Source organism: Thalassophryne amazonica, chromosome 20, assembly GCF_902500255.1.
Source record: "Thalassophryne amazonica chromosome 20, fThaAma1.1, whole genome shotgun sequence".
In the NCBI taxonomy this organism is placed as follows: domain Eukaryota; kingdom Metazoa; phylum Chordata; class Actinopteri; order Batrachoidiformes; family Batrachoididae; genus Thalassophryne; species Thalassophryne amazonica.
In genome coordinates, this window is record NC_047122.1 from 52,013,420 (window position 1) to 52,028,632 (window position 15,213).

Here is a 15,213-nt window from a genome sequence, read left to right on the forward strand (position 1 = left end):
AATTTGGTGTCTTTAGAATTACATCTGGTTCTGTTGGCTTCATCAGACAATAACCTCCAATCTGCACCAGGGAGGTTTGAGGCCTATTGTGGAGCGACTGGGATGAGGATTAGCACCTCCAAATCGGAGACCATGGTCCTGTCAGAAAAGGGTGGACCCCCTTTGGATCAGGGGACAGTTATTGCCCCAAGTGGAGGGGTTCAAGTATCTCAGGGTCTTGTTCATGAGTATGGACAGACGGATTGAGGCTTGGACTTGATGATTCTCTATATACGACTTGCAACCAATTGCAAATCGGTTGCAAAGACAATAAGAGGCGGGGTGGGCAGGAATGAATGAATGAATAATGGTGTGCTGGTGACGTAAACGTATACTTTGAAATAAATGTAGTTGAATAGCTATGACGCATTTCTCCGTGCGGCCAGCAGATGGCGACGTTGCAGAAGTTGTTCTGAAGCAATGAGCGTTGGAGGAGGAGGGATTTCCTCTCCTCTCCTATCCTCTCCTTTCCTTTCCTTTCCTCCTCCTCCTTATCATCATCCTGGTTGCTGAGGGATGTGTCGGCGTGCAGTGCACCTGTTTGGGGCTTTATTCGGGTCATCATCGTCTGAAATACTCCGTTTTAACCAGTTTTATCAATAGAACCGTGCAAAGGTTCGGATGACGTGTTCGTTGATCAGTAAGGCGCCTCTGATCAATGAGATTTAGGTGGAAGATGTATTGATTTTTTTTTTTTCGGGGAGCAACAGTGAGACAGCATCTTTGCACAGTGACACATCATCAGCACCGCGAGGGGACAAGGTAGGACTGAAAATATAAATGACATCTATTGGGTATTTTCTATGTTGTTTCCGTTTTTCCCATCTGTGTACTGAAAAAAAATAATGCTTGGAATATATTTTGAGAAAGGCCTCAAACACGCTGATGTATGTTCAAGTGATGTCAAATTTGACAATAATTTTTTTTTAACTAAAATTTGTAAAATTATGCCCTTTAAACTCACAATGACAACAGATCTCTAAATCATAATATAAATTACATTAAAAAGAAGTCTTCCAAAATAATAGATAGTACAAAAACAGTGCATCCAGAAAGTATTCATAGCGCTTCGCTTTTTCCACATTTTATGTTACAGCCTTATTTTAAAATGGATGCAGTTAATTTCTTCCCTCAAAATTAATTCTCTACACAACACCCCATAATGACAATGAGAAAAAAATTCTTGTGATTTTTAGATTTTTGACAATTTATTAAAAATAAAAAACTAACAAGTCACATTATTCACAGCTTTTGCCATGAAGTTTAAAATTGAGCTCAGGTGCATCCTGTTTCCACTGATCATCGTTGAGATGTTTCTACAGCTTAATTGGAGTCCACCTGAGGTAATTTCAGTTGATTGGACATGATTTGGAAAGACACACACCTGTCTACATGTAAGGTCCCACAGTTGACAGTGCATGTCAGAGCACAAACCAAGCATGAAGTCAAAGGAATTGTCTGTAGACCTCTGAGACAGGATTATCTGCAGGCACAAATCTTTGGAAGGGTACAGAAACATTTCTTGCTTTCAAGATTCCAATGGACTCCATCATCCGTAAATGGAAGAAGTTCAGCTCCAACAGGACTCTTCCTAGAGAAGGTACTTAGTCAGGGAGGTGACCAAGAACTCAGTGTTCATTCTGTCAGAGCTCCAGCATTCCTCTGTGGAGAGTGGAGAACCTTCCAGAAGGAACCATCTCTGCAGCAATCCACCAATCAGGCCTGTATTGTTGAGTAGCCAGATGGAAGCCACTCTTTAGTAAAAGGCACATGGCAGTCCAGCTGGAGTTTGCCAAAAGGCACCTGAAGGACTCTCAGACCATGAGAAACAAAATTCTCTGGTCTGATGAGACAAAGCTTGAACTCTTTGGTGTGATGTCAGGTGTCATGTTTGGAGGAAACCAGGCACCATCCCTACAGTGAAACATGGTGGTGGCAGCATCATGCTGTGGGGATGTTTTTTTTAGCAGCAGGACCTGCGAGACTAGTCAGGATTGAGGGAAAGAGGAATGCAGCAATGTACAGAGACATCCTGGATGAAAACCTGATCCAGAGTGCTCTTGACCTCAGACTGGGGCAACAGTTCATCTTTCAACAGGACAATGACCCTAAGCACACAGCCAAGATATCAAAGGAGTGGCTTCAGGACAACTCTGTGAATGTCCTTGAGTGGCCCAGCCAGAGCCCAGACCTGAATCTGATTGAACATCTCTGGAGAGATCTGAAAATGGCTGAGCACCAACACTCCCCATCCAACCTGATGGAGCTTGAGAGGTGCTGCAAAGAGGAATGGGCATAACTGTCCAAAGATAGATGCACCAAGCTTGTGGCAACATATTCAAGAAGACGTGAGGCTGTAAAGATGGATCAACAAAGTATTGAGCAGAAGCTGGGAATACTTATGTACATGTGATTTCTTACTTTTTTATTTTTCATATATATATATATATATATATATATATATATAAATTCCTGCTGTTAATAAGTGTTAATGCACAGAAAAGTATCGTACTGTGTGGTAAGTCTGGTTGGCGTAGCCACTTGTCAGAAAATGATGACACAAGAAGCACACAAGTGAGGGAAGCCACCAATGCATCCATGACAACTGTAAAGGTTATATAGCGTTTGTGGCTGTGATTGGAGGAACTGAGGATACTGCAAGCTTTTGTTAAGAAACCAATACTAGTTTTTCGATGCTGTACAGCTCTGATTTTTTTTTTGCGGGATCCTGTTTGTTGCAGCTCTGTAGCAGAACATGTCGGACAAAAGTGATCTAAAAGCAGAGCTGGAGCGCAAGAAGCAGCGTCTGGCCCAGATCAGGGAAGAGAAAAAGAGAAAGGAGGAGGAGAGGAAGAAGAAAGAGGTAAGGAGAAAAGTGAGTAAAGTCACACATCTGGCATCCATTCTGTATTACACACTTCTTTTTTTTGGATTGTTTGTGTGTTTGATTGCTTTTTGTCAGGCCTCATGACACAGGTCTGACAGTGGGTTTGGTCATGCATACATACATACATCTATGTGTGTGCAGAAGGTTGGTGCTCAGACTGTGCATGTTTGAACCCGTTCTTTAAATCTTGACGGGGGAAATCTGACATTTGACTTTTTGTGCTGTCCAGACAGAAAGCCAGCAGAAGGCGGAGGCGGTCCCTGAGGATTCAGATTTGGACCGTAAGCGCAGGGAGACCGAGGCCCTGCTGCAGAGCATTGGCATTTCACCAGAGCCTCCACTAGGTACCTCTAATGTATCCCGAAAATATGAGTGTACAGTACTCACAGTGATGATGCACTGAAAAAAGAGAATAGTTGAACCAACTTAACTGAATTGTTTCAACTGGTAACATCTCAATGAATTAAGTTGTTTGAACTTGAGTTTGTAAGTGTTATGTGTCGGACGCAGCTCGGAGAACCGACCAGCGTTTGAAGGACCCAGTATGAAATAAGCAGAGCACGGTACAAAGGCTAACTGAATTTAATACATAACAGTGACCATAATAATAATAAAAAGTGCGGTCTGGCGTGGTGCGCTCCCAGCAGCGCTAATGGTCCGGAGCCAGAAGCTGTTTCGGACCCAAGGACCCCGCCGACACCCCCCAGGTGGCCGCAACAACCGAGTCTGTGAAAGAAGGAACCATTATGTGAGTCCACACTCTACACACAGAACACTTAAAGGTGTACAAACAGCAAACACTTCCTGGCTTGATTACTGATCAGCTTCCAACCTGCAGGCATGGAACATCTCGTTCACAAATCACCACAGCAGTGGAAGCTGAGAATGTCCAGGTTTGATGCACGGTCTGTGAAAGAGGAGAGGGTGAGGTCTCACGCTCGTCAGCACACTTCCTGAGGTACGTTGGATTTTGTGACTAACAGTTATACAGTCAGTAAATGTGGTGTCCCTCACACCTTATTGTATTGAGCTGTATGTTAGTCATGTATCAGCTTCCACTGCTGTGGTGAATTGTGAACGAGATGTTCCATGCCTGCAGGTTGGAGGCTGATCAGTAATCAAGCCAGGAAGTGTTTGCTGTTTGTACACCTTTAAGTGTTCTGTGTGTAGAGTGTGGACTCACATAATGGTTCCTTCTTTCACAGACTCGGTTGTTGCGGCCACCTGGGGGGTGTCGGCGGGGTCCTTGGGTCCGAAACAGCTTCTGGCTCCGGACCATTAGCGCTGCTGGGAGCGCACCACGCCAGACCGCACCTGTTATTATTATTATGATCACTGTTATGTATTAAATTCAGTTAGCCTTTGTACCGTGCTCTGCTTATTTCATACTGGGTCCTTCAAACGCTGGTCGGTTCTCCGAGCTGCGTCCGACACATAACAGTAGTCTCTGGCAACAACATCACGGACCCAGCGGTAGCAGAGACGGTAACGCGCCGGGAAGGCGGCAGCAGACGTTCAGTGGTTATCCGGATCAGTTGCGGGGCTCTCCGCCCGGAAGGTGCGTGTTTGAGAACCCATTACTGGATACTGATTTGTGCTCTCTTGCAGCCGTGTCCTGTGTTTGTGCCTTATCCGTGGGTCGTGGTGGAGTGTGACTGGCGACAGCTTCGCGTCACACTCCGACCGGATAAGAGGCTTAAACGGGAGCTGCAAGAGTGCGTTTGTAATGGGTTCACGCGCACGGCGGAGCTCTGTTAGCACGGGTCGCTGGGCTTCCTGTGCTACAGTCGTAGCCCCGTTTCCCCGGATAAAAGGTAACTACTGCGTCTGTTGTTTCAGCTCCGGCGTTATTTAGTTGAGCACATTTTGGTTGTTGCACACAGCTGCGCACGAGGATGCAGCTCGTTTGTTTTTTGTCACCAAAGGGGGTTTTTCATTTTTTAGCACTCTGGTTCCCCCTTGTGGTGCCTGAATCACGGTACCGTCAAGCTCTTGAGTAGGAACAGGTGTGTTCCATGTGGTTGAGCTTGACGGTATAACTCACTGATTTGTTTTGTGTTGGTTCATTTTGTGTGGGTGTTTTTGAGTGGGTTTTTGTTTTTTGTTGTCCACTGTTTGTCTGGGGGTGTGATCCTGCAGCCTTTGCTACACAAAAAAAGAAAAAGAAAAGGAAAGACGGGGACCCAAATAACTGTGTGTTGGTCTGTTTTTTTTTTCTTTGTTTCTTTTTGTTTCCCCCCTCCCCGGGGTTAGATGGAACGGTCCCCTGGGGGGTGATGGGGTGGTATTTGGGTTGTCTTTCTCTGTTTTTTGTTATGCCCTCTCTTCTCCTCTGACTCCAGCCGGGGGTGCCGTAGGCATTGCTGGAGGGGTGCAGTTAGGTTGAGCTGGGCGTTTCCCAGGTGGCCTCTGCACCCGGGAGGGAGGGGGGGGGGGGGTTTGGGGGTTTTTGTTTTGTTTTTCCTCCCCCAGTTTCCACCCTCAGGGTTTGACTGTGGTGTCCTCTGGGGGGGAAAAGGCGTTGGGTCCATCTAGCCGTGGGCGGCCGGGGCTGGGTCCATTGGTCGTGTGGGGAGGCGTCTCCTGGGGTTGACGAGTGGTCCTCTGGGGGGCGCTGGTAGTCCCCGTGGGTGACGGTGGATCCCAGAGGGACCTCGGCCGTGGTTATTACTCCTGGAGCTGGCGGGTGGCCCTCTGGGGGGTGTTGGTCCCTGCGTGTCGTTTGGGGGGGAGGAGGGGGGGGGGTCTTTTGGCATTTTTGTTTGTGTGTTTACATGTGGGTTGTTTTTCTTTTCTCCCCTTCCCTGGGGTTTGATGGAACGGTCCTCTGGGGGGTGTTTGAGTATTTTTGTTTGTGGGCTTGGGTTTGGGTTGTTTTTCCTTTCTCCCCTTCCCTGGGGTTTGATGGGACGGTCCCCTGGGGAGGGGGGGGGGATGTTTTGGTTGTTTTGTTTTTGACTAATCACACGTTTGGTTAAAGGCTGACCGCACAGGTGTAGGAACTCCTGGCCACACCTGTGCTAAGACTGTTAGAACCAAGGGCAAATATGCAGCCAGTTCGGGCAGTCTGTTGGAGGACGAGCGCGGACGTGGTTTCCAGCCATGGTCCCTGGAGGGGGGTGTTTCTCCTGGGCCAGGTGTGTGTGGTCGCCGGGAGGCTTCCCGTGAGGGTGGGGTACTGTTGTATGGCTGGGGGGGCCTGGCTGCCGGTTTGTTTGTCATTTGGTTTCCTCCCAGGTGGCGTGCATTTGGGACTGAGTGGCTGTGTTGCTGAGGCTGTTAGGACTTCACCCTGATCACCTGCGACTCGTCAGGACTCACAGCTGAGGTGCATCTGGAGGGATTGGAGTATGTTGGCATTTAAGACTGAAGTGCACAGTGTGCATTTGCCAGAGACTCGACCTTGTGACCAGACGGGTGAGATCGTCGTCTTGGGAGCCATCTCATCAGCAGCGGACGCTGAGAATGTCCAGGTTTGATGCACGGTCTGTGAAAGAGGAGAGGGTGAGGTCTCACGCTCGTCAGCACACTTCCTGAGGTACGTTGGATTTTGTGACTAACAGTTATACAGTCAGTAAATGTGGTGTCCCTCACACCTTATTGTATTGAGCTGTATGTTAGTCATGTATCAGCTTCCACTGCTGTGGTGAATTGTGAACGAGATGTTCCATGCCTGCAGGTTGGAGGCTGATCAGTAATCAAGCCAGGAAGTGTTTGCTGTTTGTACACCTTTAAGTGTTCTGTGTGTAGAGTGTGGACTCACATAATGGTTCCTTCTTTCACAGACTCGGTTGTTGCGGCCACCTGGGGGGTGTCGGCGGGGTCCTTGGGTCCGAAACAGCTTCTGGCTCCGGACCATTAGCGCTGCTGGGAGCGCACCACGCCAGACCGCACCTTTATTATTATTATGATCACTGTTATGTATTAAATTCAGTTAGCCTTTGTACCGTGCTCTGCTTATTTCATACTGGGTCCTTCAAACGCTGGTCGGTTCTCCGAGCTGCGTCCGACACATAACAGTAAGTTAGAGTTGATCTAACTTGATCTAACAGTTGTTTCCATTGGGAACATCTAAATGAATTAAGTTGTTTGAACTTACGTTTTTAAGTTAGAGTTGATCTAACTTGATCTAACAGTTGTTTCCATTGGGAACATCTAAATAAATTAAGTTGTTTTAACTTAGGTTTTTACGTTAGAGTTGATCTAACTTGATCTAACAGTTGTTTCCATTGGGAACATCTAAATGAATTAAGTTGTTTGAACTTAAGTTTGTAAGTTAGAGTTGATCTAATTTATTAACTTAAGTTCAAGCAACTTAATGAATTAGTAACATCTAAATAAATTAGGTTGTAGCACTTATAAGTTAGATCAACTCTAACTTACAAGCTTAAGTTGAAACAACTTCATTCATTTAAAAAAATGAGTTTCAATTGGCAACATCTAAACACAATAAAACACTAAAATCTATAAAGACAATAAAACCCCATCCAATATAAACACCCCCTCATAAATATGAATATAAATATGACACAACAACGGACATGATAACAGACAACCCCCCCCCCCCCCCATATTGCACATTTCCCCTTACCATAAATACCACACTGAAAAAAGTGAAACACAGTTCACTTCATTCAAAGTACTTATTTACTTGTACATTGGTCTAATGGAAAATTTTGGTTTCCAGTTTCAATCTGCTGGAATCACTTTACAAAATGATAAATATACATTGTGAGAAACTAAAAAAAATTAGCTGTAACAAATTACATCAGTTTTTTTAAGTTGATCCAAAGTAGCATTTTTTTTTCAGTGCATGGAGCCATCTGCACAAATGACTTTTTAAAAATGGTTCATCTTAAATTTCTGGACTCTATACCGCCTACCTGAAGGCAAGAGTTCATATTGTTTATAGAGGATATGTGAGGAGTCAGTCAATAGATCAGCGAGCACCCAGAAAGCTGAGTGATCACTCTACCGTACCAATTCAGTGGAAGGTTCTGGTTCTTCAGGACAGATCTCTTCTTTATTTACTGCATATTAACCCTTTATTCTCTTTTACTTTTTCATCATTTTGTCCCATTTTCTTATTGAAACTTTCAATAAGCATTTTTCACTTGATTGTCATGCCTGGAAAAAGTATTTTCTTCCCTCTTTAAAATTAGATATGTGTTATTTTGGTGATTTAGTGCCGACCCCTGTGTCCCCTTGCAAATCAGTGAGCACGCCCAGTGAGACGGGGAGCCAAGACTCGGGCGATGGGGGAGCAGTAGGCAGGTAAGTTCAAATCCGGCAAAATTGAATGTTGGAAGTCTTTATCATGTGTCAGGGCCTCCCCTTCTCTACGATAACTGTATTACAAGTATTTAAAATAACTACATAATGGAAAAAAAAACCTTTTTGAAATTGTAACAGACTCAAAAGCATGTGAAGCATTTCTGTAAAAATGCTAAATACGCCCATGAAAGGATGCCAATGAAAAGGTTTGATTCTTGGTATGGTACCAGTACCGAAGAGACCTCAGTACGCTGCATGTTGGCCGAACACTGACTATGACTTGAAGACTTTTTTTTGGCTATGTTTGGTGTTGGCATATTTGTTATTTTTGACATTCTGTTTCTCTTCTTATCATTGGGATAACAGGTTTAGGTAAGGATGAGTGTCACTGTTGGTGGCATTGTGTTGTCTTCTTAGGTTTTGAATGTGGTTTCTACAGTGGTGGGCACAGTTCAGCTAACAGCTAATTAATTAGCTATTAGCTAATTAGTGAAAACTTAGCTTCTCTAATTGGTGAAGCTAAGATTATATTTAGCAGATTAGCATTTCAGCTAACTTTGTAGATATTAGAACAGTTAGCTTCCACTAAATTTAGTTCCATTAAAATTTAAATCAGCTAACTTTTTTTGAATAAAGTGTAACAGTCAATAATATCATACACATCCATTCCTAGTGGAGCTTATACACTCATCTAGTAACCAAAACTGACACATTGCAACAAGGCAACAATTATCACTTCAAGGAGCTGAAGGAGCAGGAGGTCAAACCAGAGTAATGCATTCATTAATGTAATGGCTAGGCAGAGGACCCCAATGCAGAGAACCACTGTGGAAGGTAGATAAAAGCTGGATTATTGTTCTGCAGGAATGAGTTTAAACAGGTAACACAGCAGGCACCGGTTTGATCAGAAGACAGGCAGAGTTCCAGCACACAGGTGATCAGTCCAACAGATAACAGTGTTTCTATAGGAGCAGCAGAGTGTTGCCCAAAATACAGTCAATAAATCAGTGCACAATGATTAATCACATACTAAGTGAACAAATCCAAGAAGGCAGACAAAAAAAATCAGGAACTCAGAACAGCAGCAAAGGTCTGTAACAGAGTCTCAGAAACACTAGAAAAATACCAGGAATATTATGTGAGAAAGCAGGACAAATCTAAACAATCTGGCAGCAACAGAAAGCTCTAACGGCTGTTAATGAAGGCAACCAAACAATCAAATGTGGAAGTGCAGCGATACAAGAAAATGGAAGCCCAGAAATGAGAAGTTATGTAAGCTACATAAAAGGAACAGGGAAGAGATGTCAAGGTGAAAGCGGCAGAGAAAATTTACCACAGGAGAGAATAGCCAGATAACGTGGAGAAATAATAATAATAATAAACATATGTGGAAAATCATGCTACAAACAGAATAACTACAATACGGGACACGTGACAATAAAATTATTACAATTATTCTCCGTGTGTATTTTTATGTATTAATGTTTCTTTTAGGTCTAGTGGTTGGCACTGTTGCCTCACAGCAAGAAGGTCATGGGATCGATTCCCACCTGTGTCCTTTCTGTGTGGCGTTTGCGTGTTCTTCCCGGGTTTGCGTGGGTTCCCTCCGTGTGCTCCAGCTTCCTCCCAAACACATGCAGGTTAGGTGGATTGAAAACTTTATAATTGCTCAGGTCTCCCTTGCAAAAGAGATCTCGATTTCAACAGGACTAACCTGGTTATATGAAATGATTTAAGGGTTATAGAGCTCCCCCCTTCCTCCCAAAAACCAAGCCAAAGCTAAATTTATATAGTAAAATTAGCGGTTAGTGGTAGCTTCAGCTAAATGCTTTAGCGGCTACTTGGCCTAGTGTTATCACAGTTAAAATGCAGTTGGTGGACTAGCGATTATCAAAGCCGACTTTTAGGTTAGCTGTGCCCACCAGTTGGTATCTGTCATTTGTGATGTGGCTAGTTTTGATGACCACTGCACAAGTTGTTGAGTTTCATAGCTAGCATTGAGTGGGGAGGGTCAGCTGGTCCTAGGCTCCACTAGTCCTAGGGTCCACTGGTCTTAACCTGTTTATATTATTTGATGGTCTATATTACAACCCAAACTGATTTTAACGTTTACAAATACGTATAATACTTTCACGTCGCTAACAAACCATATCCAGTTTTGTTCAGTTTACAAAAATCAAACATACAGTAATGTTTCTGTTGACATACACCATTACAGTACCAATTGTACTGTTGTTTATAAATCTGTTGAATTGAAAATCAACAAATAATGGTAATTCACCATAATTAATGTTTTTTTAATTGTCACACTTTTGTAACATTACTTAACCTACTTTAGTGCAACATATAGCCTACCATAAATGTAAAAACAACTCCAACATGCTCTGCTTAATACTAGGACTAGGACTAGTGCACCCTAGGACTAGTGATTATATTGATTTTAAGGTAAGTCTCCACTTAGCTTTAGTCTTTTTTGTAAAACCCTCTTGAGTTGTGAAATCTTATGGATGTAAAAAGAGTTGTTTCAGTATATTCAGATTATTGCTTTACTTTCAGAAAGGATTCTTAATGGGTCACACATTTCTAGGCATGAATGCTGAAATGTGTAGTTTTCCACCGCGCTTTTCTAGCTCATGCATCGTGCACGCTCCAGGTGCTGCAGCATTTATTCATCTCATCAGTGTTTTAAGCTCAACTCCTTGCTGGTTTGGTTAATTAAACCTGCAGTTCAGAACAAAGTGGTCATCAAATGCTTTCCATTTGCTACCTGATGGCAGCTGACTGTAGCGATCGGCGTGTTAGTGGCGCCCCCATGGGTCATTAGTGAGGCGTTGTTCTGGTGTGGCCAGGGGTGGAATTGGGGCTGAAGAACAGTCCCTTGACTTGTGTAAGTTTGGGACTTTTCCAATTGGATGTTTTGCAAAGGGGTGAGCTCCCCTCCCACTACCCCCCGCCCCCCAAACCCACCCCGAATAACGGCATTCCATTTTGAGCTTCTCCATTTGTGGCTGTGTATGTGTGTCCCTTCTTAGGTCAGGTTTCTCTAAAAACAAGTCACAAGCACAAAGCGCAAGGTAAGCATTTTCACATCAAACCTGCCCCCCTCTCCTCCCACCCCCAACCTTTAGCTTGAGTTTACCCAGACGTGAACGCGGAGAGACGCCAACAGTGTCGAGAATAGTCTTTGCAATTCGCCCCATCAAGATTTTTAACACGAAAATGGTGCCCCCCACTCGCCCCCTCCGCTTCCTTCGCCCCCCCTTTCCTCTTGTAGGTGTCCGATACCCCGCTGTCGCGCTTAATACCAGCCCTAAATTTTTCTCCTTGCTCGAGTGGAGCCACTGAAGTCATTTCAACCTTCACCGAATTGACAATCTGCTGCCTAAATTGTCATCCTGTTACGGTAAAACAGCCACTCTGTCAGGCTAAAGAAACGCCTTGCCACTCTCTCACAGTGCTACCTGGCACAAGTTGAAGGTCTAATGGCCACGTTCACCAGCCCTAAAAGGTATTATCAAAAAAAAAAAAACCACACACACACAGTGAGGTTGGAAGTGTTGTCCTCTCAGCCGGTAGATTTCAACATCAATTTATGTGACAGTTTTTATGCCCCTCTTAAACAAGCCTTCCCCACTCCTCATCATAAATAAAGTTGACTTATGATGCTTCCAAATACGTCCTCGTGTGAAGTCATATTTTGAAAAATTTTTAGTGTTACCAAGAACTTCGCAACATCTACGAGTCTGAAACTTCAGGCAGTCACTGAATTAAAAAACAGTAAAAATTTGCAGTTTGATTTCTGAGTATTACTTTGTACATCATTCTTGTATTTAAAAAAACAGAGCACATATTAATATTGCTGCGATTTATTTATTTTTGTTATTTCAAAATAAAAGCTGACAGCCTGCACTTTGAGATAATATTGATTCATTTTCTTTCAACTCCAGTGTGCTTTTAGGCTGCTAAAAGAGCAAAAATGTGGTCATTTTAATACTGACTCATAAAACAAATGAGATTTACAGATATTGATTTTTAACTTGATTTCGTTCATATGATATGGACCCTTGGGTTGTGGGTTTAGATGTGAATCATGTCCATGGGTTTGTTTTGGTATCTGACACAAATGATCTTATAATGAAATAAAAGTTTCTTTACTTCTACAATAAGTGATAAATATTATGGGATGGATTCTGCAATATTTGCATTTATAGGACAAGGTCACTTTTTTAACAGCCCTAGTCATATTAAGACATTGTTAGGAATCAAACCTCGTTTAACGATTGTATTATGTGAGACGTCGCACTCCCCCCTCTGTGTTCTGAACCTTCTAATTTCATAATGTCGTCATGAACTCTTTCTCACATCTTGTGATTATTTCCCACATGTATTGATCGCGATATTATCAGTTATCAAGTTGTTCACCAACGAATATGGCTTATACACCCTTCAGAAAACCATACACCCTGAGGCCGAGAAGGGTGTAAAAAGCCATATTCGTTGGTGAACAACTTGATAATGATTTTATCGTATACCTATAAATGATAAATGTTGTATGGTTTTCTGAAGGGTGTAAAAAGCTATATTCATTGGTAAACAACTTGATAATGATTTTACCGTATACCTATAAATGATAAATGTTGTATGGTTTTCTGAAGGGTGTAAAAAGCCATATTCATTGGTAAACAACTTGATAACGATTTTATCGTATACCTATAAATGATAAATGTTGTATGGTTTTCTGAAGGGTGTAAAAAGCTATATTCATTGGTAAACAACTTGATAACGATTTTATCATATACTGTACCTATAAATAACAAATGTTGTATGGTTTTCTGAAGGGTGTAAAAAGCCATATTCATTGGTAAACAACTTGATAACGATTTTATCATATACCTATAAATGATAAATGTTGTATGGTTTCTGAAAGGGTGTAAAAAGCCATATTCATTGGTAAACAACTTGATAACGATTTTATCATATACCTATAAATGATAAATGTTGTATGGTTTCTGAAAGGGTGTAAAAAGCCATATTCGTTGGTAAACAACTTGATAACAATTTTATCATATACCTATAAATGATAAATGTTGTATGGTTTTCTGAAGGGTGTAAAAAGCCATATTCATTGGTGAACAACTTGATAACAATTTTATCATATACCTATAAATGATAAATGTTGTATGGTTTCTGAAAGGGTGTAAAAAGCCATATTCATTGGTAAACAACTTGATAACGATTTTATCATATACCTATAAATGATAAATGTTGTATGGTTTCTGAAAGGGTGTAAAAAGCCATATTCATTGGTAAACAACTTGATAACGATTTTATCATATACCTATAAATGATAAATGTTGTATGGTTTCTGAAAGGGTGTAAAAAGCCATATTCGTTGGTAAATAACCTGATAACAATTTTATCATATACCTATAAATGATAAATGTTGTATGGTTTTCTGAAGGGTGTAAAAAGCCATATTCATTGGTGAACAACTTGATAACAATTTTATCGTATACCTATAAATGATAAATGTTGTATGGTTTTCTGAAGGGTGTAAAAAGCCATATTCGTTGGTGAACAACTTGATAACAATTTTATCGTATACCTATAAATGATAAATGTTGTATGGTTTTCTGAAGGGTGTAAAAAGCCATATTCGTTGGTAAACAACTTGATAACAATTTTATCGTATACCTATAAATGATAAATGTTGCATGGTTTTCTGAAGGGTGTAAAAAGCCATATTCATTGGTGAACAACTTGATAACGATTTTATCATATACAGTGGTCCCTCGTTTATCGCGGAGTTACGTTCTAAAAATAACCCGCGATAGGCGAAATCCGCAAAGTAGTCAGCGTTATTTTTTACTATTATAATATATACTATTATACACTTTTCTCAAACAAGCATTAACATTTTCTCACTTTTCTCCTCTGTGTAAACACTCAAAGTTCAAACCTTAGTAGAAAAAAATAGAACGTTTTCCTATAAATAATTATGATGGCTTTTAGAACTAATGAATTTAATTTTAACAATCAACCTATGAGGTTGGACATGTAAGAAATTATTAATAGTGACTCACAAGTATTTCACAGTTCCTCTGACCGTGCCTCTTCATCGTGGCGCCGCTCCGCTGTCCGGATTGGCTGATTACTCGGGTGATATGAAAAATATTACCCGTCTGCGAAAAGGGTGTATTGCTATTTATTCTTTAGTGTTTTATCCAATCATATTGGCGTATCATTTATAGGTATATGATAATATTAATTACACATTTTGGTGTCAGAATCTAACCCCTCAGCCATTTTGTGACACCCGGGTAACGGATCACGTAGGGAATTGCCTGTTGGGCTGAAATACTGATGGGACCTTGTGCGCCATCAAGGCCCAACGAGAACCCTGTACACAAAATGGCTAACTGGGCTGTGGTGAAACAAGAAGTCCTCAATGACGGATCAGGCGGAGGAGGTGATGGCTTGTAACCCAATGGCTGTGAAGACTGATGAAGGCTGCAGTAGGTCCTCAGACCCCGATTGTCTCAGTTGGGTCTGACCGTCAAGGACCTGTCAAGGACTGTCTGTTTGTCAGTGTGCAATGACATTGCACGCTGTTCAATCATCTCCATGTCCATCATTTTGTCCGGAGTAATCAATCAACAGACATTCTTCCTCATCACTGAGGCATTGCCACGGATTAATTACACCTGTGCATGGTAGCAAATAGAATGTTGTTATAGTCTTGTGTGTCTGTCTGAGTGGACAAAGTGACTCAAAGGATTTTGATTTAATTTGGAGCAAATCTGGCAGAATGTTTGAGGGTCAACCTAAGTCAAAATTGTGATTCAAAGCAAAGAGATATGTGGAATGGCTATTTCAAAGAAACGGTTAAATACACAAATACGGTTACTACTAACACTGTCGTAATGGTATTTGGCACCTTTTATTAATCACACTTTTAAGTAGTAGTCCATGAGCCCGAAACCAGTTGTCCCATTTAAGGTACCCAAACAACA

General features: G+C 42.0%; 1 protein-coding gene across 8 annotated transcripts in view; it reads left to right on the forward strand.

The window, feature by feature from the left end:
- The first annotated feature begins 528 nt into the window (after positions 1-528).
- LOC117501561 (cytoplasmic dynein 1 intermediate chain 1) overlaps positions 529-15,213 on the forward strand; it is a 126,312-nt gene continuing 111,627 nt past the window's right edge. For 2 of the 8 annotated variants that reach the window (XM_034160460.1, XM_034160461.1), the window contains exons 1-5: positions 529-801; positions 2,781-2,914; positions 3,156-3,270; positions 8,113-8,202; positions 11,229-11,274. In XM_034160460.1, coding sequence (XP_034016351.1) covers positions 2,795-2,914; positions 3,156-3,270; positions 8,113-8,202; positions 11,229-11,274 — 371 coding nt within the window. In that variant the 5' untranslated portion in view covers positions 529-801; positions 2,781-2,794. The remainder of the gene's footprint in view (positions 802-2,780; positions 2,915-3,155; positions 3,271-8,112; positions 8,203-11,228; positions 11,275-15,213) is intronic. The other 6 variants (XM_034160467.1, XM_034160468.1, XM_034160462.1 and 3 more) reach the window with 5 other exon arrangements.